At 43.6% G+C, this 21,418-nt stretch overlaps 1 protein-coding gene across 1 annotated transcript; it reads right to left on the bottom strand.

Moving 5' to 3' along the window:
* Positions 1-4,959: 4,959 nt before the first annotated feature.
* On the bottom strand, positions 4,960-16,289 carry LOC133973417 (E3 ubiquitin-protein ligase pellino homolog 2). Its single transcript, XM_062411267.1, has 7 exons — positions 15,330-16,289; positions 11,300-11,429; positions 10,790-10,891; positions 10,147-10,344; positions 9,388-9,573; positions 9,090-9,295; positions 4,960-8,997 (listed from the first exon to the last, which is right to left on the bottom strand). The coding sequence occupies exons 1-7, from the start codon at positions 15,407-15,409 to the stop codon at positions 8,613-8,615; spliced, it is 1,287 nt and encodes a 428-aa protein (XP_062267251.1). The 5' UTR covers positions 15,410-16,289; the 3' UTR covers positions 4,960-8,612.
* Between the last annotated feature and the right edge of the window lie 5,129 nt (positions 16,290-21,418).

Consider the following 21,418-nt stretch of genomic DNA (forward strand, 5'->3'; position numbering starts at 1 on the left):
CTGCTTGTGTTGTCAGCCCCCTCCTAACTCCCTCTCTTTCACACACACGCACACACACATACATTCCTACATATCCAAGTGTAGTGGTCCTAGACCTTTGGACCCCACTGCACATGTACACACACGATACATTCCATTTGCAGGAACACCTCGCACAAACCCCCCCCCTCCCCGGCCCAGTATCCTCATCCTTATTAAACCTTGACACACAAATTCAAGGGTATGTGGCTGTGTGATATTAGCGGTATGTGTTGGGGGTGGGGAGGGGGATTTAATCTTTATGTAGTGGGGATCTTTCACACAAGATCACTCAATTTAAACAGAGCGGGAACACTTTGATGTTTCCAGTCGCTCGCTCTCCGTCTCCCATTAACCCCCCCTCCCTAATTTGCTCCCCCCCCCCCACCCCCCTCTGTGCCCCAGTGATAAGGTGTAATGAGAAATGTTTTCAAAACGGCTCTCACCTACCATGCAGTGATAATTGAGTGTGTGCTTGAAGCAGCCGTGAGAGGAGAGTGCTCATCCCTGACCGCTGAGGAGAAAGAAGAGGAGAGGAGCACTTCACTCCTCGTGAACACAGAGAGGAGAGGGAAACAGAATGTGCATCAAACAAGCCCCTTCTCACGGCCGGGCCCCCTTCTGCAAGACACAGAGTAATCAGGGGAAATACCATCTTCATTAGTTGCCATTTACAGGGAATTACAGCGATGCTTCCTCCGGGCTGTTATTGGTCACGCCGAGTGTGAGCGGCGAGAGCAACGCCAGCGAGGAAAGAGAGGGAAATTTGGGTGGAAACAGAGCGAGTTGGCCTACATTCATTTAGCAGCAGGGGGACGACGCTGCAGGAGCTTCAGCAACATCAATATGAGGAGCACGAAGAGACAAATAAGATCCGTTTCAAGAGCAGAGCACAAACCAAACAGGAGCCAGAGTGGAAAAAGTAATGACAACATAGAATCAAAGAAAGGTCACTTGAATCCAATGGGAGAAAAAGACGACCTTCAGGAACTGGGACAAAAGAGGCTAAATGCCAAATAACCACATTTCTCAGCTGTAAGGGTCTGAAAAACAGCAACATGACAAAGGATGATGCCTGTAGGAAGACCAACCTTATAACCAATCACAACTCAGCATCATTGTGTAGTTCAACGGACAAGCCGGCACGTTGAAGGTGGCCATAAACGCTACCCAACAGAATGTGATCGTTTAGGAAACAAAGTAAAAGAGTATATGGAGATAAACCTTCTGAAGATAATGTATCACTTCTGTTAAGAGGTCAAAAATAATAGCTTCATCAGTGATTAGAGGAAACTAGAGGTTTCCTATACATAATCTGTTGCAGGCCATTAACTGGAGAATTTGTGACACAAGAAAATGTATCGTGCAAACTGTAAATGCATCTGGAAAAAAATGCTAATGTATAATTTTTTGCAATTTGCCAAAATTGTAGAATTGTTAATCCCTGTTTTATATAAGCCCTCAAAGATTTTTAATATTAATGGTAATCTGCTCTCATAGCCGATCACAATATGTTCATTCTGATGAAAGATGCCTTAAAATCATATTCATATAAACAAGATTAAATCATTATTAAAGGATCCGCTTACGTAAATCACATAAAATATACATTTTTTGTGTTTGTCTATGTAGATTTGCAGATAAATTTATTCATATTTTTTGTAAATTTTTAGGGGATTATTTGAAAGATTCATCCGTCAGATGAGGATTAAAATCTCACATAAAACATGTATCTAATTCCATTTTAATATTTAGAGATTTCATTTCTAATAATTATAAGTTTTTTCTACTCCTTTTAGGCTATTGCTGCATAAAATTTGCAAAAACGTTTATATGCTGCAAAGAAAAATCATGCTAATTGGTAACACAAATTAATTGGGTTTTGTTCAAAATACAGTTCACAAGTTATATGAACACAATTTATCCATTTATTTTGAAAGCATCATTTGTCATTGCACTAAAATTTGGGGAAGTATTTTTATTTTTCAAGCTATTGACCTAAAAGTTGTCAAATTTGAAAGATCAAAACCTAAAACCACTCCATGTGCAGTTATTTTAAAACTATGGGATGTAAAGTCAGGTCACGTCACTACAACCGAAGAATTAGCAGAAAAACTCAGTGTCACTCAGCATTATTACTATTGTATGTGACATTCAGAGTAAATTGGTGTAATAATGTAGTGTCTACAGGGATTCGTGGTTTGATAGAAGACAGAGTGAATAAACTGAACCATCAGCAGGCTGCACATGACTTCCACGGTGCCTTGCGCTGTCCTATATTCCTGCAGACCTGAAGGAGCTGTGTGTGGCAGGTGTCAAGACTCAGCCACATCCAGGTCGGGGCCCTCCCTTCACTAAACTGTGACATGTGACGACAGCAGAGCGGGAGAGGGTCGGGATTACACATCCCGCTGCCACAACATCACCTCCCTAACAGGATAACACAGCATAATAAACTCCATAAAATAATCAAACTTATTACAACTCTTAACCCCCGTTTAATACTTTCTGCTCGGCTTACGTGCGCTGGCATCCACCGCTCGTCGGGCCACAAAAGAGAATAATGTTCTCAGACTGGAGAACACAGGACAGCAGCTTGTGGTGCCTTAATATTGGCTTTAATTGGATTTGTAAATGATGTGGCTAAATTAACACTTTCTATGGCTCGGCGACTTATAGCGAGAGTGTGTAAGGGAAGAGAAAAAAGAAGGGAAAGTCTTAAAGTTAATTAATCGTCTGTGGCCTCGGCTTAATTAAAGTTTCCCAGTGTTTGTAGTTAATGGGTGGATTGGTGGAACAATGGTGGGAGTGCCCCCTGCTACCTTCAGAGGGAGTCCTCAGAGGGGACAGATTTCAGAGACACTGATTAACACACACACACACGCACGCACGCAAGCACACACACACACAAAGTTCAGATGCTTTCACATGGTCCACAAGTGCACAAATTTGTATGCACGAACACACACACACACACTCACAGGAGAGTCATCTTCAAACTCTACAGTCACGTATATCATAACTCCCATTGAGGGTTTCACATTAATTAGCTGGGATCAAAACCTACAAATCCCTCCAGAGAGAATTCAACTGTATTGCTTAAACCCTGCCTCCGGCATCTATGCTACGTCCCCTGACACACACTCTCTCTCTCACACACACACACACACACACACACAGTGAGCATGGCCGTATAAACCTGCATGGGAGCCGCAGGGCGAGAGAGAGAACTGCTGGGGCCCTGTTCCTTTCCACACTGTGTACAATGCACTATATTTCCTAAAGGTGGTTTGTTGCACGGTCCTGAGTTCACACTGTGATAATCTGATTTGACACAAATCAATTTAGAAACACAGAATTTGAACAAAGAATCACCTGAAATGACTATTATGGTCTTGTGAATGGATTATGACACAAGACCCCTCCTCAAGACAAGTCCTGGATATTAAGAGATGAAGCAACACAGCCGTCGGCTTTATCTTTAAATGTGTCACCTCACCAGGAGGTATCAGTGTCCTATTTCCCATGTCTTCACACAGTCCCTCCCTCCAGCATATCAGTACCCAGTCCTCGATTCTCCTGCTACTGCTAGAAGTGTCAGTGGAAGTGCTACAGATGAAGTGCCGCTCTGAGATGTGGCCAAGTCTCCGGCATGTCAGGTGATCTAATGCTTTAGTCGAACAAAGTAACAACTCATGGTGCTACTGTAAACTACCTGATACAGTGAACCTGGGGCTTTTGGGACCAGGGCCGAGCTGTAATCCAGCACTGACATCAAGATTAAACTGTGTTTCTGGGCTCACCCATCCCGTCTCTCTGGCCTCTGTTACAATATTAAGAGTTTCCTCCTCATTACTACAATGGGGCTCAGTTTAGAGCACACACCTCTGCCAAGGCCCGACAGTCCAGTTCAATTCAATCAAGCTGCATCAAATATCACACATAATAGATATCAATTTCCAAAATATATCAGATTCTCATCAAGATCCATGAATATCTGTGACAATGTTGGAAACATAACCTCTTTTGCTACGACTACAAGAACATTTACTCATTATAAACTTCCAAACACAGCAAACAGCAGTTTTAAAATCATCATAACCATGAGCCCTGGACCCAAACTTGTCAGAGACCCCTACTCACACAACCAAATATTACACGTGCACTGAGGTTGCCCGATGGGGAAACCCACAACCACACAGCATTTATCACTTTGAAATGCTATTTATTCTTTTAACATGAAACATCAGATAAAGTCTAATATGGTCTATAATCTGCTCAATTAGAATGTATTCAAGCAATATTATAATCGTACCACCTCATTTCCCCAATATTTTCAAGAATGCTATTACTAATAATAAACTTAAGGGCCTCCACTGGCTCCAAAGCCCTGGGCATGTGCTTGCTTTGCATTGTCCTCAGTGGAAAACCATGTAAAATGTCAACACGTACTATAATTAACTTTGTTCAAAGTCTCTTTTACAGTTTCGGCGTTCTTTTGGTTTTCTCCCACCTCCGCTTTAGAAAAGATTAAATGTAATCTGTAAGTGAGACACCCCTGAAATAAGCTTCCTAATCGTTGAAAGAGTAAAAAAAAGCCTCTACTGCAGTGAAACAATTCCTGAACAGACTTGTGAGCAGCGTCGCTCCCAGCAGCTCTTTCCTCCTGGATTCTTCTGCGAGGTGTCGAGTTCTTTAAATTGCTCTGCGTTGGGTAATTTTACACGTCTCATCACATGTGCGACTGCCAAAACTGCTCATTACAACGCTTGATTATTGTAAAGAGGTGATGCAACTCAAAGCAACCTCATCATGGGCCTGCAGTCAGTCTCAGAGCTGGTAGAGAGCGCCCTCTGCTGGGATAGAGGTGAACTTTGCTTCTGGCTTAATTTAAACACAATTAAATGAATATTATTATGACGACAAAACAGACGGAGCAGGTTCAACTTTTCAACAGGTTTATTGACATGTGTATAGCGATTGTCTGTGCACCGGACAATTACAGGAGAATATGATATAAAATAATAGAAAATAGCTGTACAAAACACAGATGTATTTAAAGGAATGCATTGTTAACTGTGAGGTTTTGCCCTGTAGAAGGAGTGTCGGCTACTCAGTTGAGGAGAATGAGGTTTAACCATGTGGCATGAGGGTCGATAGATAGATATAATAAAAACAGAAAGTTAGGGACGAGCTAATGATGTTACTGGTGGTGTTAAACAACCTGATGCCACGCTAAAATACATTATGCATCAGACTCTTTCACTAAATTCTAAAAAAGGGAAATTGCATATGGACACCTGTAACCCACAGAGGGTTTGAATAAAAGAATAGAGCAGAGAAGAAGTGAAAGAGTGAGCTAAACAAGAAGCCAATGAGGGTGCTGCAACGCTTCTCCCATCCACATGCCAATGTGTTACATTAACTGTTGATTACATCATCTTCAAAAGCAGGATTCACTTGATTTGGCGTGGGTAGTAAAGGGCAGCTGATCGAGATGTTTTCCTTGCCTTGTAATGCAGTTACACCCGTGTGGGACTGAACCCGGACCTGTGGAGATCTTCTCTCTCTACCCTCGTCTCACATCGGTTCTGCTACACAGCATGAATCTCGCTGTGATTTAACATCTAGTCTCAAAGTGTCTTCTACCTTCGGGCGTGGCCCGCCGTGAATCTGAAATCACCAATCCTGAGCGACAGTAACTATCAACACTGCGTCAGTTGTCCACCGCATTCAGCCGAGCTTAAATCTTGTATTTAGACTTCACATGGAAAAATACAGGGTTCTGAGAACTCTTGGTAGCGCGAGTTGTTCCACTAGCGGCTAAAATCAGACTGAATATAAAGATGGATGACATGACAGCTGCTCAAAAGTGAAGCCAAAGCACCGTGATCGTAGGATATGGGTCTGGTCACACATATGAATGTGAAGCGAAATAGGAAGCTACTGTTTTAGTATACCAATCTCACTCACACAGGTTTGAAATGAACTCAAATCAAAGTTAATCTCTGAAATATACACTTGTGTGTGACCATACAGGCAACGAGACTCACGATTGGTCAAGTGCACAAATCGACCTCGACACCTTAACTCCATCTCCCAATCGCTGCGACGCAGACCCTGGCTACAAATGTAAAGAAAGCAGCGTTCATACACAAGGTATTTTGGCTCCGTTTCTGGAAATTGGAAGGATGTGGAAACAGGTCGTCCATCTTTATTTACAGTCTGGTCTAAATACAAAATGTAAACACACATTGACGTGGACATCCCTCTGCAGTGAATTGGTTTTGGTGGAAAATATTAGCATAGTAGTACAAGTTGGGATTTGATGGTTCTCATTCACAAATGTCACACATCTATCAAGTATGAGGTTTTTGTTCAAAGGCTCTCGGTCTTTGTTTCTTTTAAAGACGTCTTCCAAATAAAAAGCAAATAAAAAGAATATAACCCCTAAACTAAAATGCTGCAGTTTTGACAGCAGAGTACGTGGAAGACATCTTGGTCTGCAACAAACCCTCTGAGCATGAACAACAGGTTGGCAATCCACCGTGCAAAGTTTTTTGGAGTACGTGTCTGTGTAGTGTACATACTGTATGTGTACGTTCAGCACATGCAAGCGAGACACAAATTCCACGTGAGTGTGTGTGTGTGTTATCAATTATACGTCTTCCACACTTGAGGCTATTATTGAAATCATCGGACTCTTTTGAGCTAGTTCACCAGGCTACACCATAATATTCAGTTACAAAAATAGTATCACAATATAGACCATTCAATATGAGCACCAGGGAAGGCTTAACATAGCCTGAGTATTTGGCTACATTCATTGTCTGGGCAATGTTTTATGGTAGCAGTGTGTTAACGTGTGTTTGTTGGACACAGTGTTGGCAACGTTTTTTTCTCACTCACAAGCTCTCCTACATCTACCACACGATAATAATCGGAAACATACAGAACTTTGCTTACATTGAGTAACAACGGTTAACTCAAACCAATTATCTGTTAGAAAAATATTATTTTTTTTCACTTTAACACCGAACATCTAAAAGAATTATCCCGTTTCCCCGGATGAATCCCCTCCCCATTTCCTAACAAAATAGTTTTCTTTGAAATAAACAAAAAAAACAAAACAAAAACAAGTTTTTCTTTTGAGGTTATGCTAGGTCAAACCGCTGAGACGCTCCGTCACACTAACGCAGAGCCTGTTAAGCAGAATTCAGTAACCAGAAGTGTGTTCAATTTCATTTAACAATCCTAAATGCTTGTATGTGATGACTTGATTTCTGTCGGCATGATGTGGCTGCCTCATGTATTTGAATTGATGGGGATGCCACAGTGGATCAACAACCACATGTGATTTGGCATGATCTTTGTGTCGTTCCTGACACCAGCTGGGTTCAGGGGAGCCAAGGATCTAACAGCCCTGCAACCATCATGCTCTATCACTAGATTCATGGCCCCCCCTACTGGATGCATTTAAAATGATTTAAAAATATATATTTTTTCACTGATTCAGTTGCTTGCTTTAAAATGTCAGCCTTTGGTTACATCACACTTACTAAGATACCTGGTTACCTGGTCTACGACCTCATGTAGAAATAAAATGAATTGTGGTATTGAACACGCCTCTGGTTGAGCCCTTAACCTGGAAACCATTTCAGCCTTGTTATATGTGACCAGCGCTGACACAACACTTGGCTAAACATAGCACAACATTTAGCTTATCTATGAGAGTGCTTTTATTGCTTTAGGGGGTTATGAAGTGGCGTTTACCCAGTTTTATTCCCAGCCCTTGTTTATCCTTTGTCTGCTCGATAATCTGGATAAGACTTGTCCTTACATAGCATGAAGTGCTCCCTCTGGTACTTCAGTGCTAATCAAAGAGTCTGCAGGTTCTACCTCAAAGCTAATGGTAAACAGGGGGGTCTCGTTTATCGTGGGCCTGTGCATAGGTGTCCCACTAAATGGAAATGTGAATACAAACAATGATTTTAAAAGTGGTTCATCGTTTCCTCTTCATGGAACAACCTTTGATCCCTCGCTCATTTAACACAGGTACTTATCAGACAGCCTGTTGAGTGCAGCTATGAATTTGAATCAGCTGACCATTCAGGTTAGCGAGGAAGTCAGAATGCAAATGAAGGTGAAAGTGGTTGGATATTAAATCTGAAAGTGGAGACTATGATGTCAGAATTCATGATTCACTGAGTGAGACACTTCACACAAAACCTAATGGTGGAGTTCACGCTCTTGTGTGTATTTTCTGAGAGGTTTCTGAGTATCGGCTTGTGAGGCGTTGTTTTGAATAAAAACCAGCAGACTCTTGAATAACAGAGAAGAGGACATCAGGTATTTCAGAATAAATACTGTTCACATGACAGTATGGAATATTCGGCCACTATCCTCATCATCGTATACCAATTAACAGCGGCTGAAGGATAAACAAGACACAGGATTCTTCAGCTTGGAGCTGCGTTTGCTGACAACGTTGAATACTGACTGCAGAACACATATGCCCTCCAACTTAATTACCTTTCCATACTGACCAATATTTGCGACATGAATGGTTGTTGTTATAGTGGCTGCTGTGGTGACTAGTCGATGGGGCCCTGGAAGATGAGCCGCGTCCAGCCGGGGGTGCTGAGGGCACTGGAGCAGAAGGGGCAGACAGGTCTGAAGGCGTGGGTCCCGTGGGGCAGTGGGGTCTCTGCCCAGTACCTGACTGTCTTCTCTGAGCAGACGTGACCGCACGGAACAAAACCGTGAGTAGGAGAGCCTGCGTCAACATACACAGCAGGCTCACAGCCCAGCCACAGGGGCACGTAGGGCCCCACACTCCTGCACAGGGGACATTCTCGGCGGGTTGTAGAGCCCTCGCCCTCCCCTGGGTGCTCCTCCCTCTCAGATCTCTGGCCCCAGTCGTGGCGTCCATGGACGTGGCCGCAAGTGAGGTAGACCCAGGGCTGACGTTCTTCAAGGCTACAGTAAAACATCAACGTTTTTTGTTAGTTAGTAATTTACACATGAAGGTAACAGACAATCCGTTGTATGAACAAGCACTAAAGATTGACCTGTGGCTGCGTGGCAGGCTGGGGAAGGCCAGTGTGCTAAGGCCGACAGGACACTGGGGGCGGGACGCATTGAGCTCCTGTCGAAGTGCTTCCAGGTGACGCAGGGTGGGCGCACGCATGAGCCCCTCGCCCGTACGCCACAGCAGGGTGGCACCACACAGGTCAACCAGGGAACCGTCTCGTAGTGCGCTGCTCTCTCCCTCTGCCTGGATACACACAAACCAAAAATAAAACTCACACAACCTTCAAGGGGTCAAAAAGCAATACGGACGTGGCAACGTAAACAGTGGTGACTCACCAGTTTGCCCCGGCTGGGCCCAGAGCGTGTCTCCCTAAGGGCGTAGACATCACCGCAGACAGAGATCTCCCTCCACAGCCCCTGCTTCGGCTCCTCTGGAAACCCCTCTGGATGCATCACGAGCACCCCGTTAGTGGTCAAACCGTCCATGTGTCCATCTGGGTTTTTCCATTTGGTTGCTTTTTCCTGGATAGGCACAGACGTGAGCACGTATAAATGATACATGATGTCATAGAACGATGGTTTTAGCTCAGATTTTCCTAAATGTTTTAGGCCCTGACCCCAGAGACTAAGGACCCTATTATCCCAGAGGATAAGATTTGAGCTAGTTTGCAAAAAATTCTCCCCTGTGCACACGTTGCAATATATCCTATGGTGCATTAAAATAACCTGCTGCAACTATTATGACTAATAAGCCTATAATCACCTCAGGGGTCAAGGGCACAAATAATATCACAAGGTGGATCAAATCTTCTTATTTGCATGGTTTTCTCTTAGATTAGAATACTACTTTTAATCTTTTATAACAATTAAGGCTAAAATATTCTATTAAAAATGGTTTTAAATTGTAATTGATTTGCAGAAATCATATCACGAGCCCCTGTCTGTGTCCCAAAGCGGTCACAAATCCTTAAGTGTGAACCATCTATCGAAAACACACACCTTGAGTTTGTCAATATTTCAAACAGCTACAATCCTGATTCCAAAAACACACCTCTTATCAGACACCTCTATTGGCTGGAATATCAGTGTACTCACTCCTAGGAAGATATTTTTGGAGGAGTCGAAGCCTGCGGCGTAAATGCGCGCAGTGTAGGGTGGGCTGCGTTCGCACACGACTCTGCAGGCAAAACGTGAGATGGTGCTGGGAGCAATGGAGGGGTCCTCCCCCTCCTTCCCCCCTCCAGAGGTGTCGGTCACCACAAAGTCTATGGGACTTTCTGTGGAGCGTCCGATCTGCGGGGGCAGACGCAGAGAAGCGCTTTGTGAAGAACATTTATCAAAACAAATGATGATTGAAGTGATATTCAGAATAAAAAGTAGTGTACTGTCTATTAATATACTGTCGATGATTGTGGTTACTGGGTAACTTGATGTAAAGATTCATTGTTTTCTGGGTAAAAAAATGAATCAGTGATACTATTATATGAGCAAAACCTGGAGTATAAAAATAGACTTTCATGGAGATTTTCCACACGAGAATTTATTTTGACTTCTTAATGGGTCTGAACCAAAATAATCGTCTGACAACAAAAACTGCTTTGATGAGATTACATAACCGCATATTTTGGGAGAAAAACTGCAAGTGATCACAAACTTGAGAAAATGTTTAAAATACCGTACCGACCATTATTCAAGACATTTTGTATAGAAACATTTGACAATGTCTTCAATGTCTTACCTGGAACATGTCTGTGTTGTTATCATGGCAGTACTCCACCACCACTGTCTGGTTACGGGACAGGGTGAAAGAAATGCTGTGCTGCCCCCTGCTGTGTACGGCCTGCAACAACAACAACAGCAAGCAGGATGAGTGGATGAGCTCATCTTCTGGGACAGTCTTGTATCCCTTCAAAATCAACACACTCCAAGAAAAACTAAACTGAAGAAAACATGGTCAATTCATAATTGTAAAAACAAAGTCATGTTATGTTAAATGTGGTAGTAGCATGTCACAATGGCCGCATGATGGTAAAACCTGTCTTAAACTATTTTTCATTAATTAATCGTCTCTCTGTCCCCATTTATGAATGCAGACATGCACGCACACACATATACGTCAGAAAGTGACACACACACCAGTCGTCATGCTGAGTCATCCATCCTCTGGCCCATTAAGGAAAGACAAGGGAGTCACAGGAAGGAAAGGAATGCTTCATGCTGATAAAACACACAGCAAACACACATGTACCTTGCTGTCCTGGGGCGTGTTGAGGATGTGCACCGCACTGGGCTTGACACCGTTGGCCTTGGCCCTTCGGTACAGAGCGAAGCGACTCTTTCTGCGCCCCCGGTCTCCGCTTGGAAGAGAACCATTGTACCTGCGGAAAGACAAAGCACAGGACGTAAATAAGGACATCAGACCCAAATGAACCAGATGACACCAGAATACAAGTCAGAGACAACACGTACACAAGTTCACACATTCATCCTGTTTCATGGAGAATGCCTCATGGTAGGAAAAACACAGTGATCTTGTTTGCATATTGAAACAATTTGAGCTAGCTTGTTGTTTAACTTCTATTTAAAGTAAAAAGCATTTTCAGCAAGCTTGAATAACTTTATAAACACAATCACAGTTAACAGTTAAGCTGCAGTGCGCTTTGAGTACGTGTTCTGGTTTGGACATAAAGAGTTTTAGGAGTGGTAAATAATGCTTTCTAGACAGAGCCTTTGAAAATCCAACATGAATATATTCTCAGTTTTCTTATAATGTTAACTTCACTCTAACGTCAGAACTTACTGAAATCTGGACATTGTCCTTTTTTTGTAAGCCGTGTTAAAAACCACATTTTTTATCTGGGCTGACACAAGAGGCAGTATTCTGGTTTTCGGCTTCTGACTAATCAGCAGGACATGGTCTTTATTAAAACTATTAAGCGGATACCCTGCAGGCAAGAAGACTTTAGGAGGGACAATAACTGGTTTTACTGGCCTTCAAACTGCATCAGATCAGAGGGCATCTGGTTTGGCTCTGTTCCGAGTCAGTCAGTCCTGCAGCAGCGTGGGCTGACGACGCCACTGCCTGCTCTGACTATGTTTGTACCATGTAGCTCTGAAACTGGATAATTCATTACACTGTCTTTAAAAAGAAAATCATTCTGTGACAGTTTTTTTATATTTGATTAATTTGTGCATTAAATGCCAATAATGTTATGGTCGAATGCCAAAAAACGACCCTGCCTTTCTTCATTTGTATCATCAAAAAAAAAAAATCATACTTTTTTCCTGCTGCACAGGTTACATTATATTAGTTTTAAGGCATGACTCTTGGCTCTGGTGAGCTGTTTAGACATTAAAAGGATCATCCGAAAACAGAATAAACTGACTAATTGGTCAAAAAATAATCCTTAGTTGAAACCCCAAAAAATGTAATTATTCATCTGAACTAAGGTTGAAATTATAAGTATATTATGTCATTTGTGGTTTATCGGATAAACACATTTTTAGGCCAAGTATTAGATCCATCTCTTTAAAAGGTAAATATTTTGACTAAACCGATAAGGGTGGGGCATGTGTGAAGGAAAAATCCATTCCCTTTTGGAGCAGATTCGATTAAGTGTGTGTGTTTTGCCCATATCTTTCGTTCATTAAAAGGACACATTGTTTATTGACTTCAGTTTCACTACTAGTACATTTTGTTAGTGAAAGTCTGTTGTTTGTCTAAGAGAAGTTTATTGGGATCATACGTTTTAATGAAATAAACCTCTATGGATCTCAGGGACAGAATTCATTGACAACAACCACACGACCAGAGCAGGGCAGAGAGTCCGTTGGATGATGCTGAGATGATTGGGCATTCTACGTGGAAACACTTCACAGTCAAGTACAGACTGCATGTACTTGACATTAAATGTGGAGTCCAACTAAGGAGGATGACTCAGTGCTGCCTGCTCCCTCCATTGCCCTGCCTATTAATGCCGTCTGACAAGAGGAGGACTGGGTCAGTAAAGACAGACATATGAGGACAGAGCTATGAGGGTTCTGGTTCGAAGGCATGAGATATGAAATGGGACCGAGGATAAGAGGGCACAGGAGAGAAAATCTGCTTATCGAGAGCGAAAAGGTGGCAAACACCTTGATGGAGAAAGAAAAGCAGTCAGAATCTATCCTGAGTATTAGAGAGAGAAAACTTAAGCTCAATGAATGAAATGAGTATAAGGGCAGGGAAAGGATATGGAGGGAGAAAGGGCAGAGATACAGCGAGCATGAGGTTCGGAGGAAAAAGCCACAGTAAGAGCTACGTGAAGTGTGCTGGGCAGCCACGGCCTGCATCACGCATGTGTGCACATCATAAAGCACAATATGAAATATTCACTCCTTCTGCCCCTCGACACAGGGTTTATTTTTGTTGAGGGCAAGGCACCGAGGAGAGCTGCTCCTGTAAAAGTCAGCACTCAGCAAAACACAGAGAGGCTGGCGGAGAAAGGACTGGGTGTAAGGAAGAGGAATGCGACTGAGACTGTTAAGCGGGGCTGTGGCTGAGATAAACAGGTGTGGGGGAGATAGCCAGCAAAGACAAGAGGGTGTTAGCATGGCCACGGGAGCGGGACACGGGGTAGAGGTGGATCGAGCGATGCCGGGGGCTGCTGGGACAGGGGCCGTGCCGCCGTACACCATGTCCAGGCTAACTAAGGTAATGAGCGATGGCAGGCAGCCACTGCAAAGATCACATGGTCGTACTGAAACTGCAATCCACCAAACGTTGCATGCGATCATCAAGGCCGACAGATGCAAATTCAAACGACACTTGCACAAAAACGGGCCAGGAAAACATGACATGTGACAGGAAGCAGACTAGAGAACAGCCTGTTCTGATGCTGGGAGTTACCTGCTGTATGTCTGAGGACAGAGAGTGGCCAAGGGCCGGAATCATAATAAATCTGATCTATATAGTTGATAACCTATGTAATAATTTGATATTCAAAGCCAACCGCCTCATAAGATTGAGGCATTTTTAACATACAGTATGTGGCTTTATTAACACAATAATACCAGACAGTCTGTCAAATGTAGGCCCACAAGGAGGATAGCTATAATAACCCACAAGCCTTTGGCCATCATTCAAACCATACCTCAATCATTACAGTTTAAAAGTGAGCCAACGCAAAGTGCATTTTCTACAATCGAAGAGGCACATTAAGCATCTTGCCACAAACCGCAGGGTGTGCTTGTGTGTATTTTGCATGGCTAGAATTCTGTCATTTGCATCAAATGATCATTTCCTCGGCCTCTTCAGAGGATGTGAAGGCCTGCTCTGTTCACAGAGTCAAATGACGGGGAGGACGACTAATCAGTATTCTGATACAGGCGGCCTACAGCCTCCTAACTCCACGTTCAGCCAGAGGGGAAGCAATAGGCCATTAGGTCAGTTATCTTTGGCATACACAGGAAGCACTGCGTGACTCTGCACGTGTGTGTGTGTGTGTGTGCTGTGGCATTTCTGGTCCCTGCGGTACACCATTCACAGCGTGGAGGATGAAGGGGTGGGAAATTCTGTGGAAGCTGGTGGCTGTCATCAGCACATCCGGCCCTACTGTGTGGCTGGTGATGATGAGAGGCTTTATTCCTCCTCCTCCTCCTCCTGCCTCTTCTTCCTCCTCGGCATGGATGGTCATCTGGATGCAAGCGCCGTCTTCTTCAGCCACAGACTACACTGGCTTTAAATCATACATTGCAACCTGCCTGTTCCTCCACACCATGATATCACCCTCCTCTGCCTCACTATCGCAGATCCAACATAGTATGACATCATTGGGATTTTCAGGCAGAGCAACCCAGCCCCCCCTCTCCCTCCATCACCACCCCCGACACAACCATTGATGAAAAAGCGGCTACATCTGTGTGGCCTCATGTACCATGGCTACAACATGTATGTAGCTCACACATAAACAGCATACGTGATGCTGGAAACCCCCCACAGGGCAGAGAACATGGCTTCCTGTGATAAAGTTAGTTTGTAACATTACTACACCTCCCTGGCGGTGGTGAACGACGGTGGTGTGTAATAAACGAGCTGGTACTATAAAGGTTTACAGCCCGAATAAAACACCCTAACAGCCATTTCTTTTAACAAGAACAAACCAGAGCTCACACGTCATCTGAGGGTGTATTGTGCCGATGCTAATGCTACACAGTCAAGGTTAATGGAGGGTTTCTCCATCCCACACGTTTCTTACTATAGCTCCAGGTTAAAGAAAAAAACAAAAAGGGAGACTTACCCCAAAATGACCAGTTCGCCATATTTCACCGGGTCTTTAACGGGCACATCGTCGTCTCCGTCTTTTTTCGGTGAATTCATCAGACTGGACTTGCTCCAGAAGAAAAATAATTAAAAAAAAGAATATATTCAATATGTGTCTGTGTCCGCGTCCAATGGCAACAGTGGTGGTGAGACAAAACAATGCTAACCCACTCCTCGGAAACTGTAGACAAGTGGTATGTGGGTTAAAAATCTCTCAAAGTTTGCCCACAGTTCGGTAAAGTTTCCCGGGACTTCTGGCGGCGTGTTTTCTTGTTTTAGTCCCGTGAAGGAGCATCTTTTCCGGGGTTTTGTGCCAGTGTGGGGCGAGTTTGTACCACGGCGAATTCTGTTCAGTAGCATCGGATACAACAAGGGCTAACGCCAGGGAGTGGAGCGCACCACCTTTTCATGAAGGGGTGGTCGCTCGAAAATCTTCTTGAAATTGTTGATTCAATCACTTCTACAAAGATTATTATTCAATTATAATCTTTGCATCAAAGTTTGAACTATTTATTGTTGGGCCAAAGCAAAGTAGATATTAACCCTTCAAGGTGTAGATACTCTTCTGCGTGTGAACACCCCCGTGGAAGCAGAACATGGACGCAGCCTTGAGGAGACGCTGGCTCCCACAGATGGAGTAAAATGAGGGATTTCAAAAATCCAGAGGAAGTGCCCACGTCCGCCGGCACGTTAACGCGTCCTGGTGCGTTTAAAGTGACACGAGAATGCATTTCGGTTTTAATGTGTGGCAATCGTGCCGCTCTGATCTCGTGGGTGCTTATGGAGGCTGACGTAAAGAGATGCACGGAGGGGGTGTGGTGTGTCAGGATGTGGGTCACCATTGCGCCCCCCGACCAGACACCCGCTCTTCCCCCTGTCTGCATCTCATGTGGGAGTTGGGACACGGATGTAGGCCGACTGGAGCCCACTGTCCATCTCTCATTCTCTCCCACCCTCCCTCACACAAACACACACACACACACACACACACATGCACGTCTCTTTATAGTTGAGGACTCATTGACAACACATTCCCTAGTCTGCCCCTTAACCTATAACTAAATCCCTAAACCTAACCTAAACCTAATTCTTAACCCCAAACCAAGTTTTAACCGTCAAACAGCCCTTTGAATTTATGAGGACCTGCCAAAATGTCCTCACTACGTCAAAATATCCTCACAAAGATGGTTTTGAACCAAAACTGGCCTTCTTAACAAAAGATGCACACACACACACAAAGAGTTATTAGTAATTACTTGCAGAACTTTGTAAACAGATTTAGTTCAAGACAAATGAGTGATACCCAGAGCGTATGCAGACACACACTCACATACACATTGTTAACTATCACAACTAAATGCCTAAGCCTAACCCTAACATTACATTAAATTACATTTAGCTGACGCTTTTATCCAAAGTGACTTACAATAGGTGCGTTCAACCCCGAGGATATAAACCCAGAAAAGCAGGAATAAGTACAATTTCTCCAAAAATAAAGCAAAACTAAAAAGCGCTATAAGTAAGTGCCATGTAAGTGCTACTAAATTTTTTGTTTCAAAAGTTGTTAGTATTTATTTATTTTTTAATTCAAGGTATAGTCGGAAGAGGTATGTTTGTAGTTTGCAGCGGAAGATGTGTAATCTTTCTGATGTCCGGATGTCGATGGGTAGCTCATTCCACCATGGGGGAACCTGTCCCTAACCCTAAAATCAAATCTTCCCTCCATAAGGTCTATGCTGAAAGTGATCCTCACAAATATATCAGTACAAGTACACAAATACCAGGCCTATATACCAAAACTTCAGCTTTTAATATAATGGAAATGACAAATATTGTCCATATCATATCAAAACATATGTGTGAAACTGTCCTAGGTAACAAAAACATATATGTACACGGGCAGACACACACACACAGGTTTGGGCAGCCAACCCTATTGGGATTTTGTATTGACCTCCATTCATTGTGGACAGCATAACCAAAACCTTATTCCAAACATTTAACATGACCAATTCACACCTATCCTGAACTTTAACCCACACACTACTTAAACCAGGGCCATGTGGTCTCCCTCACACTCACACATACAACAAGAGATAGAGATAGAGAGCCCTAGTTTGTATTAACTCATAGTGCTGTGCTAGCCACATGAGGGCAGTGTACTTCAGCTGCGAAGTATATCTTTCCAGTTTTAGGATAAAGTTAGTCAAATGGAGCTACTTAACCCAACATGGTGGATTGTTGTCTGCCCTTCGGTTCAGACACAGCGGTTATGTTGTCACATTTTCCTTCCAACATCCCTGCCGCTTGTTGCAGCTAATTGTTATTTGATGAGACAGAGAGCGAAGTCCTCCCTGCAGGCTTTTTTGGACAGAACCCAGATCAGTGGTGTCATTAACAGAATCTGCTCTGTCTCCCTGGTGGCATGGCCGCCCTCACCTGGAACAGTAGCCTACTTTTGTGTCCTTGAGTGCTGGTGGAACGTGTAGTGGCTTGTGTGCAGGGTAAGACACGGAGGCCCCGTGCAATAGTGTGCATGACACAAAACAAAGACAGCGGATTCAATAACACATAATTCAAAAACTTGATGACCCTGACCCATGCCATTCAAAAATCAAAGATAGACAAATAATCTCAAATGTAATTTAAAAGAAAAGAAGAAAAAAAAAACTGTTGATGACCCTAAAAGAGTCATGAGTCATGAATGGGCTTCAGTAACCAAACAACCACACCCTTGTTCCGTGAATGACAGCCCACTGCAGTCACAGAGAAACTGATCAACCAGCCCCAGTGCTGACTCAGAGTGTATCACAAGTTTAACTGCCAGCACACATTACCAAGTAGAAACTGGATGGACCAGATGTGCGTGCATGTGTCGTGCATGTACGTTTCTTTCTTTCCCTCCGCAGGATTAAGGTCACACCCTCCTCACTTCTTTCTTTCTCTCTCCATTCATACCTCGCTTTTGCTCTCTGCCTCTTTCTCTCTGCTTTTCTCTCTGTCTTTCCTGGTACTTGTTTGGCTGGATGTCAGCATAAAACTCAATAAAAAATGATTGGCCTTCATCGCATAGAAAGAATCCGGGCCGCGTCCCTTACTTTATGATCATCATTATCAATCAGCAGGGCAGGGATCCATTTTAGACCATTGAGGATTATATATTTGTTTCACCTTAGCAGGAATTTAAAGAATTCTCTGATCTAACGTATTGGAAAAAAACACGATTCACAAGAGTGAAGATCTCTGTGGCGTTGCAAGTGGCTGAAGCCCAGTGACTGTTGTATTCACCGTTCATAAAATATATAATTATAAATTCTTTAATCCACTTGAATAGGCAGCCAATTGCGAAGGAAGTTGCACCCCGTCTGTCTGTAGCAAAGCGTGTCGTATAAAATGACCTTGCTGCATCACACAAGATGTCTAAAAACCATATTTGGTGAGACCACGGCAGATCAGACCCTGGGCCTTAATTGTGCACATGCGGAATGCATTACCCCTGCTATCGTTATGTAGCTTTTCTCAGGCTGTAGTTCAAGTCAAGCAAAATGCATGAGAAGGAGTGGCCGGTGATAATTTCTCGGAGGAACTCGTTCTCCTGCATGTTTGAAATATAAGAGGAAGTGTATGTATGCATGTAATAACAACATGGAGGAAAGTCAATGATGAGAACAAAAGAGAAGATGAATAGATTGGAAAAAATCTCCTTGTAAACACGTTTGTACACATGTAATTGCATGATGCTCTTAATGCATTGGTATTTTGGCTCTGGAGGCTGATTCAGTGATGTACACAATTGGACACAGCTCATGATTAATGGGACTTCTGGATTTCTTTCCTACTATTTATACGTAGATGCCTCTGGTCCCACCTCGTAGCTCTGGAATTATCACCTGAGGATTATTCAAAAGATGTAACCAGATATTTGTAGAAGAATGGTGTGTAAGGAGTGGAGATAGATCAATTTGGACCACTTAGACGTGCTACAGCCATCTGGTGCAGCGTCTTTGCAAGCGTTGCCATAGAGACAAGAGCAAACAAAGACAAGGTATTTCTGTCATTAAGCAGCCCTGTCTCCTCTGTGTGTAGTTCCAGCTAAACTGCTGAGGAAAAACCTTTTTGAAGTCGTGCACACTAAGCAGGATAACAGCAGTTATTATTAAACCATATTGTCACGCTTTGTTTTTCTCCTCTCATGCGCTGTGCGCAGGCATCACTTCGTGTTTTGTGTAAGAGCGTGTGGCCCTGCTTGTAACCTACCTGTCCTACCTGTGATGCATGAGTGCACACTTGCATGCCGGGTGTGTCTGTGTGTCTGTCTGTTTGTGTATTTGACAAACTCCCTGGACCTGAGGGGGCGTCTTTCTCCTGCATGGAGCAGACATGATGCTGCAGATGGCTCAGCATATTACACTCATCTGTGTGCACACAGACACAACAGGATACACCAGTGATTTTGTGTCCGCCTGCAGGGGGGACTAATTGTGTACACAAGCAGGTTTGTTGCAAAACACTGAAAATGGCATTACAAACAGTGGCAGTTCCACTGTGCATAAGTGTGAGATCATGTGAGAGGCAGGAGATAAGGAAGTCATGTGACGGCCTCGTAGAAACAATGGAGCAAATAAAGTTGTTACTGACAACTCTTGTGGTCTGTTGGTAAGGAAATGCACTGCATGTATTCCAGTATTTTGGTTTCAAAGAGGTTTTTCATCCTGGTGCGTTTGTCCGTCTTTTAGTTCCCAGGATTAGACAAGAACTACATTAGGGATTACCATGTAACTTAATGGAAGGATGCAGAGAATAATTCATGGATGGAGATGAAATATTAAGTGGACTGATATTTATGAGTGTGTGCACTTTGGTGCAGATCCAAGTGGAAATCTGGATCGAGTGACTTTAAATGGTTGTTTCATAAGGGTGCTGTTGGGCCTTGGGGCAGTGGTTAGCACTATTGCCTCTTACTTAGTGGAGTTTGCGTGTTCTCTGCGTGGGTAGTCTCTGGGTACTCTGGCCTCCAACCACAGTCTAAAGACATGCGGTGTGGGGATTAGGTTAATGCAAGACTGGGAGATGTGTGAATGAGTTTGTTTCTGTATCAAAGCCCTGTAATATGCTCCCGGCCTGTCCAGGGTGGACCCCACCTTTCACCATATATCAGCAGGGATTCGCTCCAGCTCCCCCTGCGATCCTTAGAGTAAGATAACTGACGGACAATCTATCACAAGAACTGAATAGAACAACCGGAAACCCTGTCCGAGTGCATGAAGCTGCCTTTATAGATCATAAGGCCTTTTAGTTGGATCACTTCAGTTCAGATTAAACAGTGACCAGTGAGCTGAGACAATTGCTTTTAGCACACTGAGTCCCTTCACAAGTCACAGAGCTCCATGTTGCACCTGCCAGCAACCTGCCTTACATGTACATGACCACAGACGCCCCACACACACACACACACACACACACACACACACGTACGCACGCACGCACGCACGCACGCACGCACGCACGCACGCACGCACACACGCACACACACACACACACACACACAGCTGAGCCATGAGCACAAGAAGGCAGATGGCTCCTCAGACAGGTCATTAGTAAGAGCCGATGGGGGGAGGCTGTGCGTGGTGGGTTATTTTTGGATTAGGTGTTGTGCTTTATTTATGGATGAAAGTTGTGGTATCGATAACTATTTCTATGTTTGTGTAAGTGGAGGGTTGCCAACAGAAACCTGAGGGAGAGAGCGAGTGAGCGGCATTGAGAATAATTGGCTCCCTGTTCAGTCAGACAGGATTCCAGTAGTCCTATTAATAATTACACAATGTGTGAATTTCAACCTTTAACCTGGCTTCAACCAGGTTTATTGCAACAGCTTTCTAAAGAGTGTCTGAGACACTTGTTGCATCTGTTATCACTGCTAAGAATGGGGAAATAATTTGAGATATACATGTTGTTGATTTGACTCTTGCTGTCCGGGCTTGCATTCGAAGCAGTCATACACTAGGATCCTCACTTTTCCCATTTCTCAGTTGCAATGCAAAAAATCAGTCTGTAATTACAGAGCGG

Source organism: Platichthys flesus, chromosome 18, assembly GCF_949316205.1.
Source record: "Platichthys flesus chromosome 18, fPlaFle2.1, whole genome shotgun sequence".
Lineage (NCBI taxonomy): Eukaryota > Metazoa > Chordata > Actinopteri > Pleuronectiformes > Pleuronectidae > Platichthys > Platichthys flesus.

Excerpts from the sequence above, each read along its gene's own strand:
- LOC133973417 (XM_062411267.1), bottom strand. The coding sequence starts at position 15,409 with ATGAATTCACCGAAAAAAGACGGAGACGACGATGTGCCCGTTAAAGAC. Across the intron at positions 9,574-10,146 it reads CCAAAAATATCTTCCTAGGA|GAAAAAGCAACCAAATGGAA; the intron begins GTGAGTACACTG and ends GTGCCTATCCAG. Across the intron at positions 9,296-9,387 it reads GGCCCAGCCGGGGCAAACTG|GCAGAGGGAGAGAGCAGCGC; the intron begins GTGAGTCACCAC and ends GTGTGTATCCAG.